At 43.9% G+C, this 23,506-nt stretch overlaps 1 protein-coding gene across 2 annotated transcripts in view; it reads right to left on the minus strand.

Moving 5' to 3' along the window:
• The window catches only part of LOC141133486 (NXPE family member 3-like), a 240,759-nt gene that overhangs the window by 74,473 nt on the left and 142,780 nt on the right, over positions 1-23,506 (minus strand). For both annotated transcript variants that reach the window (XM_073622882.1, XM_073622881.1), the window contains exon 2: positions 7,809-8,309. In XM_073622882.1, the coding sequence (XP_073478983.1) occupies positions 7,809-8,219 (411 nt within the window). In that variant the 5' untranslated portion in view covers positions 8,220-8,309. The remainder of the gene's footprint in view (positions 1-7,808; positions 8,310-23,506) is intronic.

The raw sequence follows: 23,506 nt of genomic DNA on the forward strand, positions 1-23,506 counted from the left end.
ATGGCAAGGGCAAAGGGATACAATAGACTTTTGGGTACGACAGGCAGTAAAAGGGTACCGGAAGGCACATAAGAGTAGGGATGGCAGGCGCCCGGTCTCATTCGAGATGTTGCAAGTTTTAACTGGTAATTTGGAACAGGTCTACAGTTCCTGCTACGAATGTGGCTTATTTCGGGCAACCTTTGCTCTGGCTTTCTTCGCAGCATTACGGATCAGCGAGTTGGTCAGTCCTTCTAAGAAGGTGGAAGGGGGGTTATTATATCGGGATGTAGAACATGTACAGGATACTATCAGGATTTGGATCAGGCAATCTAAGACTGATCAAGCTGGAAAGGACAGACAGTTGGAGTTACACAAGATTAAGGAGTCCAGCATTTGCCCTGTTCAGGCAGTGTTGTCATTTTTGGAAGTGCGACCGGGAGTCGGTGGGGCGTTTCTCGTTCATGAGGACGGTTCATTTTTATCGAAGTTTCAGTTTACAGCGGTGTTTAAAAAATGCGTGGCACGAGGGGGATACGACCCGGACAGTTTTTCTTCCCATTCTTTTTGCATAGGGGCGGCCCCTAGTCAGGAGGCCATTAAGCGCATAGGTCGATGGGACTCGGACAGATTTAGATTGTACATTCGCCCACACATGGTATAGTATGAGGGGCAGCTATGTTGGGTTGGTTGATATGGCACGGCTATGGGTGTTTATTTGTTTATGTGTTGTTATTTTGTTCGCAGGTCAAGAAGTAGGCCTAGTTTGGATTCTCGGACACTCCTATATTTATTGGGGGACTAAGAGAGTGGATGTTCGGCAAAATGGCAGGCAGCTTCGCATCCCAAGACAGGAGGCGAAAATCAGGTGGATTGGGGTCCAGGGCATGCGATGGAATAGGGTATTGGGGGAAGTACATTGGTTCTCCCGTCTTGATAGGGCCCCCGATGTCCTGCTTTTACACGTGGGGGGCAATGATATGGGAGCCAGATCAATGAGAGATCTAATTCAGGACATAAAATGCGATTTTTTTTACGTCTTCGAGCGGCTTATCCGGGCATGATAATAATATGGTCAGATATGGTGGGTAGATTATCATGGAGATGGGCATGGTCGGCGAAAAAGGTTGATAGGGCTAGGAAGAAAGTTAAGAAGGAGGTCAGTAGGTTTTTTATTAAAAATGGGGGTTTAGCCATTCGCCACAGGGAACTGGAAGTAGATACCTGGAGGTATTTGCGGAGTGACGGGGTACATCTCAATGAGGTAGGGACGGATTTATGGTCATTGGGCCTACAGGATGGGATCCAGTGAGGGCTTAGGGTGTGGGTTTACCCCTTGTGAGCTGTGGCTGTGTTTGTGTCGCTGGAATTTGAGCGACAATGGTTACATGTCTGGAACATGTTGTACCCATCCATGGGATGGGAGTTATTTATGGTACCCATTCATTTGATGGGAGTTATTTGTACCCGTTCATGGAAGGATGGGAGGTTGAATTCAGTTTTTCAAGTTATGATGGGATAACCTGGAAGGGGTTAAAGGTTAGGTCACTGGGAACGTTTTGGGTAATGTCTCCAAGTCAGGGGGTTGCCGACTGGAGGCCAAAAAGGGGAAGAGGTTGTTTACAGTGGCCAAGGGAAGGATTCTTTTTCTATATTACCCCTTTAAAAAGGTTTACAAAAATTTATGGTTATTTATTGTTATTTATGTTTATTTATAGTTGTTAATAAATATGCCCTAAAGGCCATTTACTCCAAGAACCGGGTCGTGTCATTTATATGGTAAAATTTAAGGGTTGTATTGGGGTAGTAGGCACCCAGCTGACTGGGCTTAAGTCCTACAAATGTCAAGAGAGTCCCGGAGCCATACAACAGAGCATAGGTGCAGGGACGGCATGATAGTGCTGGACAGCACAGTTGCCGTTTTAAGGTAGTTTCCCCTTTTAGAAAAGGGGAGGGGGAGTTAGCCTTGTGGAGGAAAAAGTAAGAGAGAGGGGAAGTGACGTCAGTCACAGAACGGTGGAGGAAGAGATTCCCACCCTCCCGCCCTATTTGATACACTTGGGGTGATGGGTTGGTGGTTTAGCATTGGCTGTGTTTGTGTCGCTGGAATTTGAGCGACAATGGTTACATGTCTGGAACATGTTGTACCCATCCATGGGATGGGAGTTATTTATGGTACCCATTCATTTGATGGGAGTTATTTGTACCCGTCCATGAAAGGATGGGAGGTTGAATTCAGGTTTTCAAGTTATGATGGGATAACCTGGAAAGGGTTAAAGGTTAGGTCACTGGAAACGTTTTGGGTAATGTCTCCGAGTCAGGGGGTTGCTGACTGGAGGCCAAAAAGGGGAAGAGGTTGTTTACAGTGACCAAGGGTAGGATTGTTTTTCTATATTACCCCTTTAAAAAGGTTTACAAAAATTTATGGTTATTTATTGTTATTTATGTTAATTTATAGTTGTTAATAAATAGGCCCTAAATAGGCCATTTACTCCAAGAACCGGGTCGTGTCATTTATATGGTAAAATGTAAGGGTTGTATTGGGGTAGTAGGCACCCAGCTGACTGGGCTTAAGTCCTACAAATGTCTTAAGGATTGACCTCAAATTATATGGTTTTGGAAAATCTGAAGACAAAAATCTGCAGAAAATCTACAGTGCCTTGCAAAAGTATTCACCCCCTTGGCATTTTTGGTGTTTTGTTGCCTCACAACCTGGAATTAATATGGATTGTTTGAAGATTTGCATCATTTAATTTACAGAACATGCCCACAACTTTGAAGATTTTTTTTTTTATTGTGAAGCAAACAACAAATAGGACAAAATAACAGAAAAAGTCAATGTGCATAACTATTCAACCCCCTAAAGTCAATACTTTGTAGAGCCACCTTTTGCGGCTATCACAGCTCCAAGTCACTTTGGATAAGTCTCTATGAGCTTGCCACATCTTACCACTGGGATGTTTGCCCATTCCTCCTTGTAAAACTGCCCCAGCTCCTTCATGTTGGCTGGTTTGTGCTTGTGAACAGCAATCATTAAGCCTGACCACAGATTTTCTATTGGATTGAGGTCTGGGCTTTGACTAGGCCATTCCAACACATTTACATGTTTCCCCTTAACTGGTTCCCGACCGGCGCATGCCTATGTATGTCGGCAGAATGGCACGGCTGGGCAAATGGGCGTACCCGTACGTCCCTTTGCATTTGCCGCTGTGCCATTGCGTGCGCGCTGCCAGCGGCGCACGTGCGCTCCAGCCAGGAGCTCTGTGAGTCGGGTTGCAGGTCCCGCGGACTTGATCGCCACGGGGATACCCGCGATCGCCTCACAGAGAGGACGAACGGGGAGATGCTAATGTAAACAAGCATCTCCCCGTTCTGCCTAGTAACAGTGTCACTGATCTCTGCTCCCTGTGATTGTCACATGTAGCCACGCCCCCCCACAGTTAGTAACACATCCCTAGGACACACTTAACCCCTCCCTAGCCCACTAGTGGTTAACCCCTTCACTGCCAGTGTCATTTACACAGGAATCAGTGCATTTGTATAGCACTGATTGCTGTATAAATGACAATGGTCCCAAAAATGTGTCGCAGTCACGATAAAAATCGCTGATCGCCGCCATTACTAGTAAAAAAAAAAATTAATAATAAAAATGCCATACAACTATCCCCTATTTTGTAAACGCTATAACTTTTGCGCAAACCAATCAATAAACGCTTATTGCGATTTTTTTTTACCAAAAATATGTAGAAGAATACGTATCGGCCTAAACTGAGGAAAAAAAATGTTTTTTTATATATTTTTTGGGGATATTTATTATAGCAAAAAGTAAAAAATAATGCGTTTTTTTCAAAATTGTCGCTATTTTTTTGTTTATAGCGCAAAAAATAAAAACCACAGAGGTGATCAATACCACCAAAAGAAAGCTCTATTTGTGGGAAAAAAAGGACGTCAATTTTATTTGGGAGCCACGTCGCACTTGTCAGTTAAAGCGACACAGTGCCGAATCGCAAAAAAATGCACTGGTCAGGAAGGGGGTAAATTCTTCTGGGGCTGAAGTGGTTAAACCACTCAAGTGTTGCTTTAGCAGTGTGTTTGGGGTCATTGTCCTGTTGGAAGGTGAACCTCCGTCCTAGCCTCAAATCACACACAGAGTGGTACAGGTTTTGCTCAAGAATATCCCTGTATTTAGGGGAGAAAATAAGTGATTTTCTTTCACTTTCACTCTTGGTGATAATACTTAACAGTACAAATAGAGAGGATAAATCTCCCTAATAGGGGCACAAAGATCAATAAAAAAAAATCTGACAGGAGTTCTAATTTCTCTCCTCCCTATCCAAAACGAAAAAAAAAAAGTTTTGCATTTAGTTATTGCTAAGTTACTTACTAGTTACTTCAAATGCACTTAAATTTAGCACTTTCAGGAAGTCAATATAAGGAGGTTTTCAACACTATTTATAGGAGATTAAACAGGGGGAAACCGGGACTGTGGTTGTCACCAATCATGAGAAGGATTGCTTCACAGCACAAAAGAGTACACTGTTTGACTGTTTCATTATAATGTTGACTATTTTGCATAATTTTATATTGGACTATTTTGTTTTTATGTTTGGATTATTTTTCTGATCCACTAGATTGTATTTCTGTTAATTAGGTCAGAGATAGTAGTACATTTTTTTAAAATTAAACACTTGACACTGGTTAAAGAATTTAGGAATTTGTTCATGTATACCTAAAACAACTTAGTATTGCCCATGATACTTTTTTTATTTGCATTAACATCCAAATTTTCAGGACAAGCTTGTAGGTACATTCCCCGAAGGAGTATGATGTTAATTAGTGGCTGGCCCAGGCTGAGGGGAAAGAGTTATTGTGTGTGCTCCTGTTCCCAGGCTTTTTGGATCCAACCTACCCTCCAGTGATATAAAAAGGTGAAAGCCTGGGTTCGGGGCTCTCTCTCGCAATATATGGGGAAGAACATGCTGTGATTGGTGTGGAGGAGGAGTCAGTCGGATGCACCAGAGATCCAGAGATCAACCAGCACCTGGAAAAACATGAAATATCACGTTTCTGAGGTATGCCTGGGCAGCCATGTTTGTTAGGAACATTCTAACCTTACTGCTCATGATGGACTATATCACAAAGCACTTCAGAAAAGTTGCATCAACTGTTCTAAGCCTGCTCTGAAGTTATTTGTTGTTCCTGGTGTAATAAAATAACTTTGGTTAGTAAGGCACATGGGGGTATGAAGTTCAACTGCTACAAAAGGTCTACTCAGCAAGTCAAGCAAGAAGAGAAATGTAGTTGCTATGGGTAACCAAGTGTTAGAACAAGCTACAATGCAACCAGTCATGAAGTGTGGTACTTGGTGTAGATGACAGGTCCTCCTGTTGGTGATCTGGCTCTCCCCAGCAGTCGGTTTCCAGTGGCAACCGGAACCGAACCAACATTATGGAGACTCATTAATGGCCTCATGGGTACAGGAAGTGAAGGAGTTAACAAGTGCACGCATGAGGTCCACGCTAGATGCATGGTGGGACCCCATTCTGTTATTGGGAGTGAGATAACAGAGGTACACTGGACTGGTGAAGAGCTGGGCTCAGCAGCGTCCCTTCTAATGCAATACATACATCAAGTTACAGTGTGTAGTGACATAGGATAGTACTTTTCAGAGAAACTTTGTACTTTCATTACTGCACATAGTGATACAGCTCATCTGGTCCCAGGCATTGATGAGTGTGTATGTCGAAAGGTACCCGCATGTGCAGGGCGAGTGGCCTCGCCCACAAGCATTTGGGGTGTACTCCCTTCTTCAAGGTCCAAGCAGTACCTTAAAGAACGGGGTACACCCCTAAAGCTTGTCCTGAAAAATATGGATGTTAGTGCAAAAAAAACGGATCACGGGCAATAATGTTTGCCCTAATATGGCTACAATCACCTTTCATGTAGACCTGTAAAGTTATTGAAAGCTCCATTTCAAAGTAATATTAAACAGCATTTTTTTGCTATTACAATGCTTGTGTTATGGCTTACAAACCAGGCTACATCTATGGAAGGATACAGCTCCAAACTCCAAAACCAATTGCCCGTAAGGGGGTTCCATCACACCAAACTAGTCATGTTTCTCTGAGACCCCCTGCTAGGAGCTGCTTCAACTTGGTTGGATGACCAGGATGAATTAATTTACAATCCGTTTTGCTGACAGTCCCTCTAAGCATCAGCATTGTCATTATGCTATATGGCAAAAGTTGGTGGACACTTGGCCATTGCATCTATATGAGCTTTTTGGACATTCCCCATCCAAAACCATCATCACTAATATAGAGCTGGTCTCCTTTTTTTGCAGCTATTAGATATTAGATAGATATATATATATATATATATATATATATATATATATATATGTCAGTGGTGGACCGTCCATAGGGGGTGCCCGTGCGCGCCCCCCTTCCCCTCTTGTAGTCACCAAAAAAAATTTTTTTTTTAAAACAGCCCCTTTAAGAAAAAAAAATTCAGAAAAAATTTCCTTTAACTAAGTGCACTGTGTACGGGCGCCGGACTCAGTGCACTATGGGAGCCACCACGTCAATGCAATCATGATATTGCAGACGTGGCGCTTCATTGGCGGGGTTTGGAGCTGCTTTGTGGCGCAATCAATCGCGCCGAGCAGTATCCGCCAGGTTGGGTGCTTTGTTCTCAGTGTGAGAGCAAAGTCACTTCTGGCGGGCTACAAAAAGATGGATGCCGTGAGGACTAATCCGCTTGTGTTCAGTAGAGAGAGGAGGCCCTCCCCTCTCCACTGAACACACGGTGAAAGCCAGGAACTAGCTATAGACACAGCTTGAAGGAGTGCTGTGCTGCAGGGGACACAGATGTGAGGAGGACCCCGCTGCTCCGCTGATGGGGACACAGATGTAAACTAGTTTTAACCTAGGAGCCTCCCTCATAAATTTTACATATACTGCATAGGAGACATCAGAGGCTCATCTAGTAGAGATTGGGGAATGTGCTTAAAACCTTGTCTGAAGTTGAGGGGCTCCATGGATTGAATTGAAGCTGCATTTATCCAGTTTATCATCAGTACCCCATCTTTAACTGAAGCTAAGTAAATAATTTATATACTATTTGTACATTGGTTTAATTAGTGCACTACATCCATAAATTTGAAAGGTAAACATATGAACCTGTCAATAAATAAATAAATAAATGTAACAAGGAATTGAACCCTTTGCTACATTGAGATTAGGTACTGATGTTGGAGAAGACCTGAATCACAGGCATCAATTCAATTAAATTCAAGTCACTTCCAGCTCTAAAGGATCTTCTAAAGTGAAGGGCAACAGGGGCATCAGTATCCCAAGACAGGTTGGATGCTGCCTTCCTCAGATGGGTAATCCGATGGAAACTACAAAAAAGACAAAAATGGAAGGCGCGCACACATAGTGCAAATCATTTCAATTCATCCCAAAGATGTTCAGTAAGGTTGAGGTTGAGGATTTGTGGAGGCCACTCACGCTCCCACACCCCAAACTCATCAAACCATGTCTTTATGGAGCTGACTTTGTGCAGATGGCCACAGTCATGCTTAAACTGGTATTACAAGGTTGGTGGTGTACAATTGTCTAAAATGTCTTTGCATGCTTGAATATTAACAGTACACTTAACTGGAAACCCCTGAACTCAAACATTTGGAGGGGTTTCTACATTCATTTGGCTATATAGGTAGGTGTGATGATTATGTGCCCACAAATATTTGGGTGTATAGTGTATCTCAAAACAGGAACCCCCTTCACTACAAACAAACATTATCCTGCATATTTCTATTTATTTACTTTTTCTGGAAAACTTTCCCTCTTCTTCTTTAAAATATCCACAGCTTCACTGGAGTGAATGAGCCGGATGTGAATGTGTGCCAACCCTGTCCATGGCAGAAGAAAGGTAGCCAGGTAGCTACCATTGCCATAGTCCCTTACTTGGCCAGTAACTCCAGCCTTTAATTTAGGAGAATGCAGCTTGGCCTGGAAAAAATCTCCACCATATTCCTTCAGATGACCATTCTGATCTCGAGCTGTGATTTCCACCTTTAAAGTCTCTCCAACCTTGTAAGTGTCTTGAGGATTCAGGAGACGGTAGCCACATTTCCTTGGGTCCGTTGAAAAGTTGAAGTGTTTTATTGGTGATGGTGGCTCTGGCCATTCAATCAATTTGAGAAAATCTGTGAGCTTTGGGTTAATGGTAACCATAGGAGGCACATCTGTTGGAGGTGTGTGCTTTTTGGGGGATGGTGGTCTATATTGTCCCAAATAATCAGTTCTTAGGTATCTGAAAAGAAACTATAAATATAAATAATTATTTTATGAATAATTACCATAAGACCTATGAGCTGGATGATTTATCAAAACTGGAGCAAACAGAATCAGCTTCTATCTTCAGTTCTTTGTTCAGTTAAGATTTGAAAATCCAAGCTAGAAGCTGATTGGTTGCCATGCACAGCTGCTCCAGAATTGATCAATTCCCTTCATTATATTTAACTAGTTCAACTCTCACACTTTTATACTTTCTTTGGGCAACAGCAATCTTAAATGTCTTTCATATGCCTGTTTAATTGGCAATACAATTTCCATGGTTTAAAATAACTAAGACATATATATTTTTTTAGGCTTTCCTTTGGTGATGCAGTCTTGCAAAAATTATTATTTATGCAATCCACAGACAAAAAAAGTAGAAAAAAATAGAAAAAACGTTTTTAATACAATTTGTCCTGTTTAAAGACTGCACTAAAATTAAGATTTTGGTATAAAGCATTGCAAAGTTATGTACAAACAAAATAAATGTAATTGTAATGTGATGCTAAAAATTTACAAACATTTATATAAACAAAAAGAAAGTTTCAATATCAATGATTAGAGAGCTAGAAATGGAAAAAAAATCAGCAGAAAATGATAGTTAAGAGGAGAAAGGTAAGAAGGAGTTGATTAGGTCTTAAACATTTTTTTTTTACTTGTCAAGTTGCTTTAACTGACATCATATTTAGATCGAAGCTCATGACTTTTGATCTGCAGATGAAAGAAGCAGATTTAAAATGTAACAATGTCCCACCACAATTGTATTTTAAGTTCAACAAGAGGAAATCCTACAAAAACACTAAATAATAGTCCACTAATTTTTATAGTTCATGGCAACAACTAATATAACAGGAATGTCAGAAATGCCACATGTCAGAACTATGATAAAAAAATGGACATATTTCATACATTTCAGATGGAGATGTAAGGTTGACAGGCCTCGGAAAACAAGGTAAGCTCAGGTCAGACACGAGAGTTATTTCAAACAGAACATCCTGCGTTTTATCACCCGGTCAGAAACCTGTAACCAGTTAGCTGGGTATATAAAGCCAAGGGGAAGTAGATTTTATGGTCTCTAAACAGGATTCATTTGAGAAGCCTTAAAGTAACAATAAAGCTATGGAAACACAGCAAACTTAATTGTGTTTCTGACGGCTCCATGTCAGTACAGCTGGTTATAGGCTCCGTCCCCCCATGCCTCCAGGACTTAACTCATATAAATTTGAGCCCACCTACAGCCTCAGTGTTCTTCTTTTTTCCTCCTATGCGCAGGACCTAGGTGTGCTCCTCTCCCTGGCTGGTCTAAAGGGCTGGCCGTCCCTACATGTGGATTAGGCTGGACGCAGTCCCTGGTATCTCGGCTAAATGACCCATAATCCAGGGAGCCCCACTGCTGGTCTTTGGGGTGGCTTTTATCAGGGCTAACAGCCTTGTCTGGGGTCCGCTGTAATGTGGGCAGCGGTGTTGGCAGAGTCTCCCCTATGCACGCGCACTCGCGATGTGCCGGTGTTTACGGACAGATGACGGAGGATGAGTGAGCTAAATTTGAAAAATGCTTTGTATCCAAATGAATGCTGCATTGCTGGGTATTGTTGTGCCTTGCTCCCTGCAGCCACTATGCATAGCCTGAGCTCCTCCAAAGGCAGTACTCTGCATAACAGGTACACAAAGTAAAACTTTGTTCACACATGGCAATAACCTGTTGGTGGCTTCTCATGTTTGCTTTACTGTTGTGCCATTATGCCAACCCCCTCAAAAAAAAACAGCTTTTCCTGAGCAGGCAGAGGAGTCACCTGTGGATGACTAATTAGAAAGGGCGAACCACCGTGCTATATATAGAAATTTAGTACATAAAAAACTTATGAAAAAATGAAAAAAACAAAAGTGACAAATCAGTGAGTAGAAAAATATACAAGCAGCCGCTAAAAGTGGGATACACACATTACAAATTATTCAATAAAAAGCAGCGCTGTGACAACAAGATATGTATGATGAAGACCAAACAAAATAAATGAATATTAGACCCAAAATTGGGATAAATTACAAAAATTCTTAATAAGGTCCATAATAAACTAATAGAGGAAAAAAGTCCTATCCAGAATCAAATTCAAATAGTGAATAATGTGAGAAAACGTAGATAGGTGGGAATGCATATAATTCAGTATGTCCTTCACCGCACCACTGTGTTAGTAGTAGGAATGCGCGCTTACCAAACGGCAAGCTTAGGGAAGCTTGCGACCTTAACTCGGTCGGGGCCTTTCAGGAATGAAAACACCAAACACACCACCTCCGCTTGAAATAAGCACGCTGTCCACCAAATATCCAGTATTCACTGTAGAGATATGCCCTCCTGGCTAGGGGTAAATCGAGACAATGGAAGATCCAGCAATGATCGATGCACCCTCTCAGAGTCGGCTCTTTTATCTCATGTAGTTCGCACACCGATCATGTAATGCTACTGCAGGCAATGTAGAAGAATCGCAGTAGTCATCCACCTGTGGATGACTACTGGGCCAGCCATGGCCTGTTGAGTTCAATACCCTTTTCTATTTCTATGTGATCTCCAGTTTTTCATTAAAAAAAAAAAGGGAGAATCATGTTTATGAGGTCTACATTGCAGAATATTAGTGTAATTCGTGGTGCAAATTCCTACCTTTTTGTTGCTGTTCTGAACAAAATTTTTCATTATGTCCTGATTCCTGGCAGGGCAAGGTTTAGCTCATTAACCACCTGGTGAATCAGGGCTGTAGATGGATGCTTCAGTCTCCCTCTAGCAGTGGTTAACCCCTTAAGGTTTGTTGCTAAGCAAACTATTTTACTGCATTTAAATATTTTTATGGGCTGGTTTGTTAATTGGCATGCAAAACCCTGTATGAAGGTTATCTATTGGTAATTACCAGTCTCAGAACAAACAGCCCTCTCAGGCTCTTCAATAAAGAAGACATGGATGAACATGACTGTGTGAATCTTACTTTGATTAAGCAACCAGAGATGAGAATGATGAGAATGATGATACCTAACAGGTTGTCTATTGTCTTGTCTTTATTAAACAAGTGGCCAATACACTCAAAGGAGTTATTCCCTGTTACCCTGTGAAGGGGTTAAATTCTTTGGCAAGTCTCATAGCTTTCCCAAGCAAACATCCCCCTTCAGACTCTAGAAGAGGAATACACGGATGGGCATGACATTATGTATCCCACTGGCTCAAGCAGCCAGGGATACGGATGACACCTAATAGTATGTCACATTTAACCACTTGCCGACCGCCTAACGCAGATATACTGCGGCAGAATGGCACGAGCAGGCAAAATCACGTACTTGGTACTTGGTACGTGATTGCCTTCCCGCGGGCGGGGGGTCCAATGGGACGACACCCCCCGGTGCCCGAGGCGGTCGGCTTTGGTCTGGCAGCGATCAGAGATGAGGGTGAGGCCATCCATTCGTGCCCCCCCCTCGCGATCGCTCCCAGCCAATGAGAATCTTCCCCTGCCTCTGTGTCGTACACAGAGGCAGCGGATGTGATGTCATCTCTCCTCGGCTCGGCAGTTTCCGCTCCGGCGCCGAGGAGAGAAGACATCTGAGTGAGTTGCACAACACAACACACACAGTAGAACATGCCAGGCACACTTTATCACCCCCCGATCACCCCTCCCCCCCCCCCCCCCGTTACACTGACACCAAGCAGTTTTTTTTGTTTTTTTTTCTGATTACTGCATAGTGTCAGTTTGTGACAGTTAGTGTGGTAGGGCAGTTAGTATTACCCCCCTTTAGGTCTAGGATACCCCCCTAACCCCCCCTAATAAAGTTTTAAATCCTTGATCACCCCCTGTCACCAGTGTTGCTAAGCGATCATTTTTCTGATCGCTGTATTAGTGTCGTTGGTGACGCTAGTTAGGGAGGTAAATATTTAGGTTTGCCGTCAGTGTTTTATAGCGACAGGGACCCCCATATACTACCTAATAAATGTTTTAACCCCTTGATTGCCCCCTAGTTAACCCTTTCACCACTGATCACCATATAACCATTACGGGTGACGCTGGTTAGTTTGTTTATTTTTTTATAGTGTCAGGGCACCCGCCGTTTATGACCTAATAAAGGTTTAGCCCCCTGATTGCCCGGCGGTGATATGCGTCGCCCCAGGCAGAGTCAGATTAATGCCAGTACCGCTAACACCCACGCACGCAGCATACGCCTCCCTTAGTGGTATAGTATCTGAACGGATCAATATCTGATTAGATCAGATCTATACTAGTGTCCCCAGCAGTTTAGGGTTCCCAAAAACGCAGTGTTAGCGGGATCAGCCCAGATACCTGCTAGCACCTGCGTTTTGCCCCTCCGCCCAGCCCAGCCCAGCCCACCCAAGTGCAGTATCGATCGATCACTGTCACTTACAAAACACTAACCGCATAACTGCAGTGTTCGCAGAGTCAGGCCTGATCCCTGCGATCGCTAACAGTTTTTTTGGTAGCATTTTGGTGAACTGGCAAGCACCAGCCCCAAGCAGCGTCAGGTTAGTGCCAGTACCGCTAACACCCACGCACGCACCATACACCTCCCTTAGTGGTATAGTATCTGAACGGATCAATATCTGATCTGATCAGATCTATACTAGCTTCCCCAGCAGTTTAGGGTTCCCAAAAACGCAGTGTTAGCGGGATCAGCCCAGATACCTACTAGCACCTGCATTTTGCCCCTCCGCCTGGCCCAGCCCAGCCCACCCAAGTGCAGTATCGATCGATCACTGACACTTACAAAACACTAAGCGCATAACTGCAGCGTTCGCAGAGTCAGGCCTGATCCCTGCGATCGCTAACAGTTATTTTCGTAGTGTTCTGGTGAACTGGCAAGCGCCAGTGGCCTAGTACACCCCGGTTGTAGTCAAAACAGCACTGCAGTAACACTTGGTGACGTGGCGAGTCCCATAAGTGCAGTTCAAGCTGGTGAGGTGGCAAGCACAAGTAGTGTCCCGCTGCCACCAAGAAGAAGACAAACACAGGCCCGTCGTGCCAATAGTGCCCGTCCTGCTGCATTCGCCAATCCTAATAATTGGGAACCCACCACTTCTGCAGCTCCTGTACTTCCCCCATTCACATCCCCAACCAAATGCAGTCGGCTGCATGAGAGGCATTTTCTTTATGTCCTCCCGAGTACCCCTACCCAATGAACCCCCCCTAAAAAAGATGTCATGTCTGCAGCAAGCGCGGATATAGGCGTGACACCCGCTATTATTGTCCCTCCTGTCCTGACAATCCTGGTCTTTGCATTGGTGAATGTTTTGAACGCTACCATATACTAGTTGAGTATTAGCGTAGGGTACAGCATTGCACAGACTAGGCACACTTTCACAGGGTCTCCCAACATGCCATCGCATTTTGAGAGACCCGAACCTGGAACCGGTTACAGTTGTAAAAAAAAAAAAAAAAAACACACAAAAAATATAAAATAAAAAAAAAATAGTTGTTGTTTCATTGTTCTCTCTATCTCTATTCTCTCTCTATTGTTCTGCTCTTTTTTTTTCCCCAAAAAATGCATTTGAAAAATCGCTGCGCAAATACTGTGTGAAAAAAAAAAAAAAATGAAACACCCACCATTTTAATCTGTAGGGCCTTTGCTTAAAAAAATATATAATGTTTGGGGGTTCAAAGTAATTTTCTTGCAAAAAAAAATAATTTTTCATGTAAACAAAGTGTTAGAAAGGGCTTTGTCTTCAAGTGGTTAGAAGAGTGGGTGATGTATGACATAAGCTTCTAAATGTTGTGCATAAAATGCCAGGACAGTTCAAAACCCCCCCAAATAACCCCATTTTGGAAAGTAGACACCCCAAGCTATTTGCTGAGAGGCATGTCGAGTCCATGGAATATTTTATATTGTGACACAAGTTGCGGGAAAGAGACAAATTTTTTTTTTTTTGCACAAAGTTGTCACTAAATGATATATTGCTCAAACATGCCATGGGAATATGTGAAATTACACCCCAAAATACATTCTGTTGCTTTTCCTGAGTATGGGGATACCACATGTGTGAGACTTTTTGGGAGCCTAGCCGCGTACGGGACCCCGAAAACCAAGCACCGCCTTCAGGATTTCTAAGGGCGTAAATTTTTGATTTCACTCTTCACTGCCTATCACAGTTTCGGAGGCCATGGAATGCCCAGGTGGCACAACCCCCCCCCCAAATGACCCCATTTTGGAAAGTAGATACCCCAAGCTATTTGCTGAGAGGTATAGTGAGTATTTTGCAGACCTCACTTTTTGTCACAAAGTTTTAAAAATTGAAAAAAGAAAAAAACATTTTTTTTCCTTTTCTTTCTTCATTTTCAAAAACAAATGAGAGCTGCAAAATACTCACCTCTCAGCAAATAGCTTGGGGTGTCTACTTTCCAAAATGGGGTCATTTGGGGGGGGGGGTTGTGCCACCTGGGCATTCCATGGCCTCCGAAACTGTGATAGGCAATGAAGAGTGAAATCAAAAATTTACACCCTTAGAAATCCTGAAGGCGGTGATTGGTTTTCGGGGCCCCGTACGCGGCTAAGCTCCTAAAAAGTCCCACACATGTGGTATCCCCATAATCAGGAGAAGCAGCTAAATGTATTTTGGGGTGCGATTCCACATATGCACATGGCCTGTGTGAGCAATATATCATTTAGTGACAACTTTGTGCAAAAAAAAAAAAATTGGCACTTTCCCGCAACTTGTGTCAAAATATAAAATATTCCATGGACTCAACATGCCTCAAAGCAAATAGCTTGGGGTGTCTACTTTCCAAAATGGGGTCATTTGGGGGGGTGGTTTATGCTATCTGGGCATTTTATAGCCTTCAAAACTGTGATAGGTAGTGAGGAGTAAAATCAAACATTTATGCCCTTAGAAATCCTGAAGGCAGTGATTGGTTTTCGGGGCCCCGTACGAGGCTAGGCTCCCAAAAAGTCACAGACATGTGGTATCCCCGTACCCAGGAGAAGCAGCTGAATATATTTTTGAATATATTTTGGGGTGCAATTCCACATATGCCCATAGCCTGTGTGAGCAATATATCATTTAGTGACAACTTTTTGTATTTTTTTTTTTTTTTTGTCATTATTCAATCACTTGGGACAAAAAAAATTAATATTCAATGGGCTCAACATGCCTCTCAGCAATTTCCTTGGGGTGTCTACTTTCCAAAATGGGGTCATTTGTGGGGGTTTTGTACTGCCCTGCTATTTTAGCACCTCAGAATTGACATAGGCAGTCATAAATTAAAGGCTGTGTAAATTCCAGAAAATGTACCCTAGTTTGTAGGCGCTTTAACTTTTGCGCAAACCAATAAATATACACTTATTGACATTTTTTTTACCAAAGACATGTGGCCGAATACATTTTGGCCTAAATGTATGACTAAAATTGAGTTTATTGGATTTTTTTATAACAAAAAGTAGAAAATATCATTTTTTTTCAAAATTTTCGGTCTTTTTCCGTTTATAGCGCAAAAAATAAAAATGGCAGAGGTGATCAAATACCATCAAAAGAAAGCTCTATTTGTGGGAAGAAAAGGACACAAATTTCGTTTGGGTACAGCATTGCATGACCGCGCAATTAGCAGTTAAAGCGACGCAGTGCCAAATTGTAAAAAATGCTCTGGTCAGGAAAGGGGTAAATCCTTCCGGGGCTGAAGTGGTTAATAAACACATTGCCAACACACTCTAAAGCAGTGGTTTCTGCTCAGCCTTTCAAAGGGTTATCTGCTCTGGCAATGAGAAGCTGCCTAGCCATACCAGGTGAAACAGACCATTTTCCAAATTTCTGGATTGACATGACAGTATATATCCCACTGGCTCAAGCAGCCAGGGATAAGGAAGACACCTAATAGAATGTCACATTCAATTAACACATCGTCAATACACTTTAAAGGAGTGGTTTCTGCTCACCTTTTGAAAGGGTTATCTGCTCTGGCAATGAGAAGCTACCTAGCCATACCAGGCGAAACAGCCCATTTTCCGAAATTTCCGAATGGACATGACTGCATAAATTCTGCTTTGTTCAAGCAACCAAGGATAAAGATGATGACACCTAACAGGTTGTCACATTCATTAAGCCTGTGGTCAATACACTCTAAAGGAGTGTTTTCACTCAGCCTGTGAAAGAGTTACCGAGCAGTCTCCAAGCCTTCCGAGGCAAACAATCTGCTTCAGATTCTTCCAAAGAGAAGACAGACGAACATGACTGCAAGAATGTTACCTTGTTCAAGCAACCTAGGATAAAGATGATGGCAACACCTAACCAGTTGTCACATTCATTAAGCATGTGGTCAATAGGGATGAGCTTCGAGTTTGAGTCGAACTCATGTTCGACTCGAACATCAGCTGTGTGACGCGTCTCCTCTTCTGACGGTTCTTAAATAATGGGGGGCGGGGCCAACCGGTGACCCTGCCCCCTCTGACGCACGGGACATGACGGGACTTCCCTGTGGCATTCCCCGTGACGTCACAGGGAAGTCCCGTCAAGTCACCGTGCGTCAGAGGGGGCGGGGTCACCGGGTGGCCCCGCCCCCCGTTATTTAAGAACCGTCAGAAGAGGAGACGCGTCACACAGCGGGAGCCTCCCTCCATGCTAGCATGGATGCGGAGTGGCCCAGAGAAGAAGATGAAGAAGAGAAGAAGAGAAGAAGATGAAGAAGATGAAGAGAAGAGTGGGAGCCTTCCCCCATGCCATGGGTGCAGAGCAGCCCAAGGAGAAGATAGAAGACACCGCGGAGGAGATGCTGGACGAGAACACCGGAGGAAGAACCAGAAGAGCCAGAAGAACCAGAAGAAGAAGAAGGAAGATAGAAGAAAGAAGAAGCATTTAAATAAAGGAATTGTCAAAAACTGTCTCTTGTCATTTTTAACATTTTTGACAGTTCTTTTGTGAAATGGTAGAGGTACTTTTGTACCCCCTTACCATTTCACACGGGGGGGGGCCGAGATCTGGGGGTCCCCTTGTTAATGGGGGCTTCCAGATTCCGATAAGCCCCCCGCCCGCAGACCCCCACAACCAGGGTTGTGGGGATGAGACCCTTGTCCTCATCAACATGGGGACAAGGTGTTTTGGGGGGCTACCCCAAAACACCCTCCCAATGTTGAGGGCATGTGACCTGGTACGGTTCAGGAGGGGGGGCGCTCTCCATGCCTTTTTTTTTTTTAATTTTGGCGCGGGGTTCCCCTTAAAATCCATACCAGACCTGAAGGGTCTGGTATGGAATTTAGGGGGACCCCCTCGTCATTTTTTTTTTCAAATTTTGGTTCGGGGTTCCCCTGTGGGGAATTCCCATGCCGTTTTTATCAATGAACTTTTATGTGTATTGTCGGACCGGCAATGCAATAGCCGTGAGTAGTTTTAAATGGCTTTTTTTCCTTTGAAATGTCATTTTGCTGTCAGACTGTTCTAAACACGGGAAACATGCGCCCCTTTACAGGCATACTATAGACACCCCCCAGCTACGAAATTTAAAGGGATATTACACTTTTATTGTTTGATTGTTTGAAGCATTATTAAAATTACTGCTCCTGAAAAAACGGCCGTTTTTAAAACTTTTTTTTGCATTGATCCATGTCCCCTGGGGCAGGACCCAGGTCCCCAAACACTTTTTATGACAATAACTTGCATATAAGCCTTTAAAATTAGCACTTTTGATTATTCATGTTCGTGTCCCATAGACTTTAACGGTGTTCGCGTGTTCGAACAAACTTTTTTCCTGATCGCATGTTCTGGTGCGAACCGAACAGGTGGCTGTTCGGCTCATCCCTAGTGGTCAATACACTCTAAAGGAGTCTTTTCCACTCACTCTGTGAAGGGGTCATATATGGTGCCAATGAGTAGTCTCAGAACCTCCTCAGGCAAATTAACCCTTGTCAGTTTCTTCCCAAGTAGAGGTGAATAAACATGTGATTCCTACTTTGTTCAGGCAGGCTGTGATTAAGATGCTGGTGACCAAGTTGTCACAATTAAGCATATGGTCAAGACACTCTAAAGGAATTGCTGAATTCAACTTCTGCAAGGGCCATCTATTCTGGCAATGTCCAGTCTTCTTTTCAGGGCCTTCTTAAGCCAATCAATCCTCTTCAGTCTCTTCTGAACAGGAAGATAAGGACGACCTTTGTCCAGATTGCTAAGGTTGGTGAAATGCCTTTTGAGTAGAAGTGAAGCTTTGGAAATATTTTTAAGTACCTCCAGAGGACAGCTTGACAATGTCCTTATGTTGGATGGATCAAGTGCTCGTTCTACAAGATTGGAGTATGTTGTCACAGCAGGATGTCAAAGTTGTGCCCTTTTGAACTAAAAGATGTCCAGGGGTTGGGATCACCCCTCTGGTCAGTGTGTGTCCCTTGTGGGAGTGGCCATATACATGACCTTACCATCAGAAGATGTTGTGGCCTTCAAGGACAAATGCTATCACTGCATTTTTCTTGATCGTAGAAGGTCAAGCCTAAATTTAATAGTGGTCAGTTTGGCTTCCTGCCTCAAGATGAATGTCTGCTGATTTAAAGGAGACTGAAAAACTCAAGAGTCAGTTTTCACGCTCACTCTCACTCCAAAGAGCTTACCTTTTGCATTTATGGCTGGGAGTACAGGAAAAACTGGGAAGCAAACGCATAAACCAAGAAGTCAGTAAAGAGTTCCATGTCAGGATGCTTTCTGTTATTTTAGGATTGTGCCACCCATACATGCCTTATGGGCACTATATGGCTCCTCTGTGGACATAGGTACGGGATTGGTGATTGACACGTAGTCCATTAAGGCAAGCATTTTAGGCCATATTTGAAGATCTTTCATCCTGTAACGTCTCAGATTGAGCCATAGAAACCACCTCGCTCCAGCAGTTCAGTTTAACTCTCGCTCCCGTTCAAATCGGGTTTCTGGACCAGTGGCCTATACTTATGGTTGAAGAAACTAAATCGTCTGCAATATTCCGGGGTAAGCCTGTCCTGGTAAAGTGGGACAGCGCAACGACTGTGGCCTACATCTGGAAACAAGGCTCAGTCTCTCCCTTCTGAAGGAGGTTTCTCTAATTCTAGAATTTGTTCAAGTCAATCTTCTGCAGCTATCTGCGGCCTATGTGCCTGGTCAAAAGAATCTTCAGGAAAACTATTTGTCCAGGACAAGTCTGGATGACAACGAATGGTCCAGACTACTGCAAGTCTTTCGAGAACTAAGAGAGCTTGGTATTTTTCTTCCAGAGGTAGAACACTCACATCCCCAGTCAACACCAAGTTGCTGAAGTTCCATTCCAGGGCCCAGAATCCGCAAGCAATCAGGGAGGAGGTGCTGACTGTAGAGTGGATCTCCAAGACAGCTTATGTCTTTCTGCTGCTCCCTCTGATTCCCAGCTTCCAGCTGAGGCTGTGGCGGAGGAAGGTGACAGTTCTGGTGATGATCCCAGATTGGTCCAAGGGGCCTCTGTACCTATTGCTCATCCTTATAAGTGTCAAGGATTGACTCCCTCTGTATGCAAGATCAAATCTTCTCCAAAGTCCCATTCATTCAGCATCCGACAGGCTCAGGCTGATGGCCTGGGTCTAGAGAGGCAGAGGCTAATGGATTTGAATGCTCTGTGAAGATTGTAAATACTCTTACGAAAACAAGAAAGAACTGTGCTAACCATCCCTATAGTAGACTATGGCATAAATTTCCAGTATTATTGCTGATCAAGATTTTACGCTGGACTCTTCAGAAGTCTGTTCTGAAATGCCTGCAGGCGTGGCTTGATTTAGGTCTATGCGTAAGTATGCTATAGACACAAATTTTGGCTATCTCTGCCTTCACCGGCATACAGTGGGCATCCAACACCTAATTATACTCTTTTTCAAGATGCAATTTGGTTGAAACCTCACATTGTTTCCGAAATGGGATCTCCCATTGCTGTTGGACGTTATTGCATCAGATGCCTTCAATCACCCCGTAGTACCACTGACTGAAAACTGCTTTACCGGTGGCAATAACATCAGCCAGAAGAGAGTCAGCATTGGTGGCCTTGGGGTTTAAAGAACTCATACTCGCCTACTTCCAAGACAGTGTGGTACTCATGCCAATTCTCAAATTTTGTGCCTAAACTGACCTTCAGAGTCTATATCACAAGAGGTCATCCTCCTACCTTCCTTTTGAGGAGTACTCAAGAAATTAGCCCATTGGATATGGGCCAAGCATTAACTTCTGCCATCAGGAAGTCGGAGCATCTGTGTGTCATTCCAGGTGGAACACATAATGATTTTACGGCTTCCAGCAAAATTATTGCCTCTTGGTTGGTAAAGCTCATCTCCTTGGGCTACAATTTGAAAAGGTTGGCCGTGCCAGGAGAATCATGGCACCCTTCACTAGAAGGATCTCGACCTTGAGAGTGGCTGCAGGCCGAGTGTCTGAAACTTTCTGCAAGGCAGCCACGTGGGCACCAAAATATTCATATTCATGGCTTAATGACATTTGAGTTTGGCGGAGGCATCCTGGCTTCTGTTTTTTTTAGTCAGAATTGAGGAGTGTATAGCATTATCCCTCCCCTGTTTTGGCTAGTTATTTCCCAGCTGTGCAGACATGGAGCCGTCAGGAAAACAGATAATTAAATTCAAATACTTACCGTAATTTTCATTTTCTGACAAGCTCCATGGCAGCACAGACCCCACCCAGCTTGGTAGGACTAATTACAGAACACAGAGGCTGTAGGTGGGCTCAAATTTATGAGTTAATGCTGGAAGCATGGGGGGGGGGCAGAGCCTATACCCAGCTGTGCTGCCATGGAGCTCGTCAGGAAAGGAACATTACGGTAAGTATTTGAATTCAATTTTCCGTCTTCCCCAGGTGAGACATGCCATTGTCAAAGTCTTACTGGTAAACTTTGGGGAATGTTTACCCAGCTGAACGCTTTCTAAGGAGATAGTAAATATCGGGGTTGTCTTCTCAAAATCCTAAGCCATGTAGGAATTCAACTGATACATTACCTATCATCTATGAACATTCTATAATGAAGATCACACCATGATTATCATAGATATTAATGTACCACCTCCATGAACCATAATATGCCTAAATGGAAATGTTGGAAATTTTGTTATATGTTTAAGACAATATTTTTCTGAGAATCGTACCATCTATGCATATATCTAATATTGTATGAGTATACGATTATAACTTTATGTATTATTATATGATTTTTCTTGTTTGCTGACATAATAATAATATCATTAGGTAGATGTATTAATCTGATTTAAACATATCCAAGATGTAGATATTTAAATATACAGATTATTGCATGTTGAGATATATATTATAACTATATATCTATATACCCATATGGTGAGTCATAAGAGGGCCAGTGAAAGCTGGAGATCTGCAGGTGTACCTCTGTGCGTCTGTGTAAATCCAGGAAGTGAACAGGCAGCAGCTTCAGCTGCCCATAGTTAAAATGGTTGCAGCCAGACTTAGTGGAGGGAGATTTCTGCAGCATATTTGGCAAGTACAGAATCACAGTATATATAAAAAAAATATGCAAAGTGGTTGGAAGGAAGCTCTAGAATGGCAAATATGTTTTTATTACAAATTATGTGAGCAGACTGCAGTTCCTCTTTAAGGACACCAGACGGAAGCTCCTCCTAAACCAGCTACCATTTTAAGGAAGGCAGCCATCTTAAGGGACTCTGGTAATGACCATTGTGAGCCAGCAGCCATTTTGGAAAGGTAAATATGTTTTATTTTGTCATTGATTATTTGAATACTGATTATTGAGTGCTCCTGATATTTAGATCATTATTCCCCAGTTGTAACAACCATCGTAGATTTTTCTTTAAAAACTTTATATTTTGTTTTTCAAAATTTTACCATCTTTGGTTTGGCGTTATATTATCTTACCAGTTTTACGTGGTTTTGACTCTCACTCCAACTGCAGAGGAGTAATGCCGCGTACACATGAGCGGACCTTATGGCAGACTTGGTCCGGCGGACCAGAGTCCGCCGAACAATCCGACCGTGTGTAGGCTCAGGCGGACTTTTCCAGCTGACTTTTTCCCAAAAGCCCGCCGGACCTAGATTTGAAACAAGTTTTAAATCTTTCCGTCGGACTCAGTTTCTGGCGGAAAGTCCGCTCGTCTGTGTGCTGGTCCGACGGAAAGCCCGCTCGTGTGTATGCTGGTCCAACGGACCAGATACGACGCGAGGGCAGGGTATTGCATTTCACGCTCGCTGCAATAGGAAAAACAAATTTTCCTATTGCGGCGAGCACGGGTCATACCAGGCCCTTAGGTCTGGTATGGATTATAAAGGGAAGCCCCTACGCCGAAAAAACGGCGTGGGGTCCCCCCTAAAATCCATACCAGTCCCCGATCCGAGCACGCAGCCCAGCCGGTCAGGAAAGGGGGTGGGGACGAGTGAGCGCCCCCCTCCTGAACCGTACCAGGCCGCATGCCCTCAACATGGAGGGGTGCCTTGGGGGAGGGGGGGCCCTGCGGGGCCCCCCCACCCCAAAGCAGCTTGTCCCCATGTTGATGAGTACAAGGGCCTCTTCCCGACAACCCTGGCTGTTGGTTGTCGGGGTCTGCGGGCGGGGGCTTATCGGAATCCGGGAGCCCCCTATAATAAGAGGGCCCCCAGATCCCGGCCCCCCGCCCTATGTGAATGAGTATGGGGTACATGGTACCCCTACCCATTCACCTAGGGAGAAAGTGTCAATAAAACACACTACACAGGTTTTTAAAATAATTTATTAAACAGTCCGAGGGGGGTCTTCTTCCGGCTTCGGGGGTCCCTCCGGTTCCTCTTCTCCCGGTGTTCCAGTTCTTCGGCCGGCTCCTCCGCTGTCTTCAGGCCGCTCTCTTGCCAGCAGAGGTCCAGACTTCTGGGCTTCTTGTCTTCTTCCCTCTTCTCTTCTCCAGATGTTGACACGACGTTCTCTCCGGCTGGACTGCTCTCTGAGGGCTCCGTTGTGACTTATATAGGCGGAGACCCCGCCCCCTTATGATGTCACAGTCCCTGGGCATGCTGGGACTGTGACGTTTTAGGGGGCATGGTCAACATCACCCAGTGACCACGCCCCCTAAAACGTCACAGTCCCAGCATGCCCAGCATGCCCCCCTCCCCCAAGGCACCCCCCATGTTGAGGGCATGCGGCCTGGTACGGTTCAGGAGGGGGGGCGCTCGCTCGTCTCCACCCCCTTTCCTGACCGGCCGGGCTGCGTGCTCGGAT

This window comes from Aquarana catesbeiana, linkage group LG03 (assembly GCF_042186555.1).
Source record: "Aquarana catesbeiana isolate 2022-GZ linkage group LG03, ASM4218655v1, whole genome shotgun sequence".
Classification (NCBI taxonomy): domain Eukaryota; kingdom Metazoa; phylum Chordata; class Amphibia; order Anura; family Ranidae; genus Aquarana; species Aquarana catesbeiana.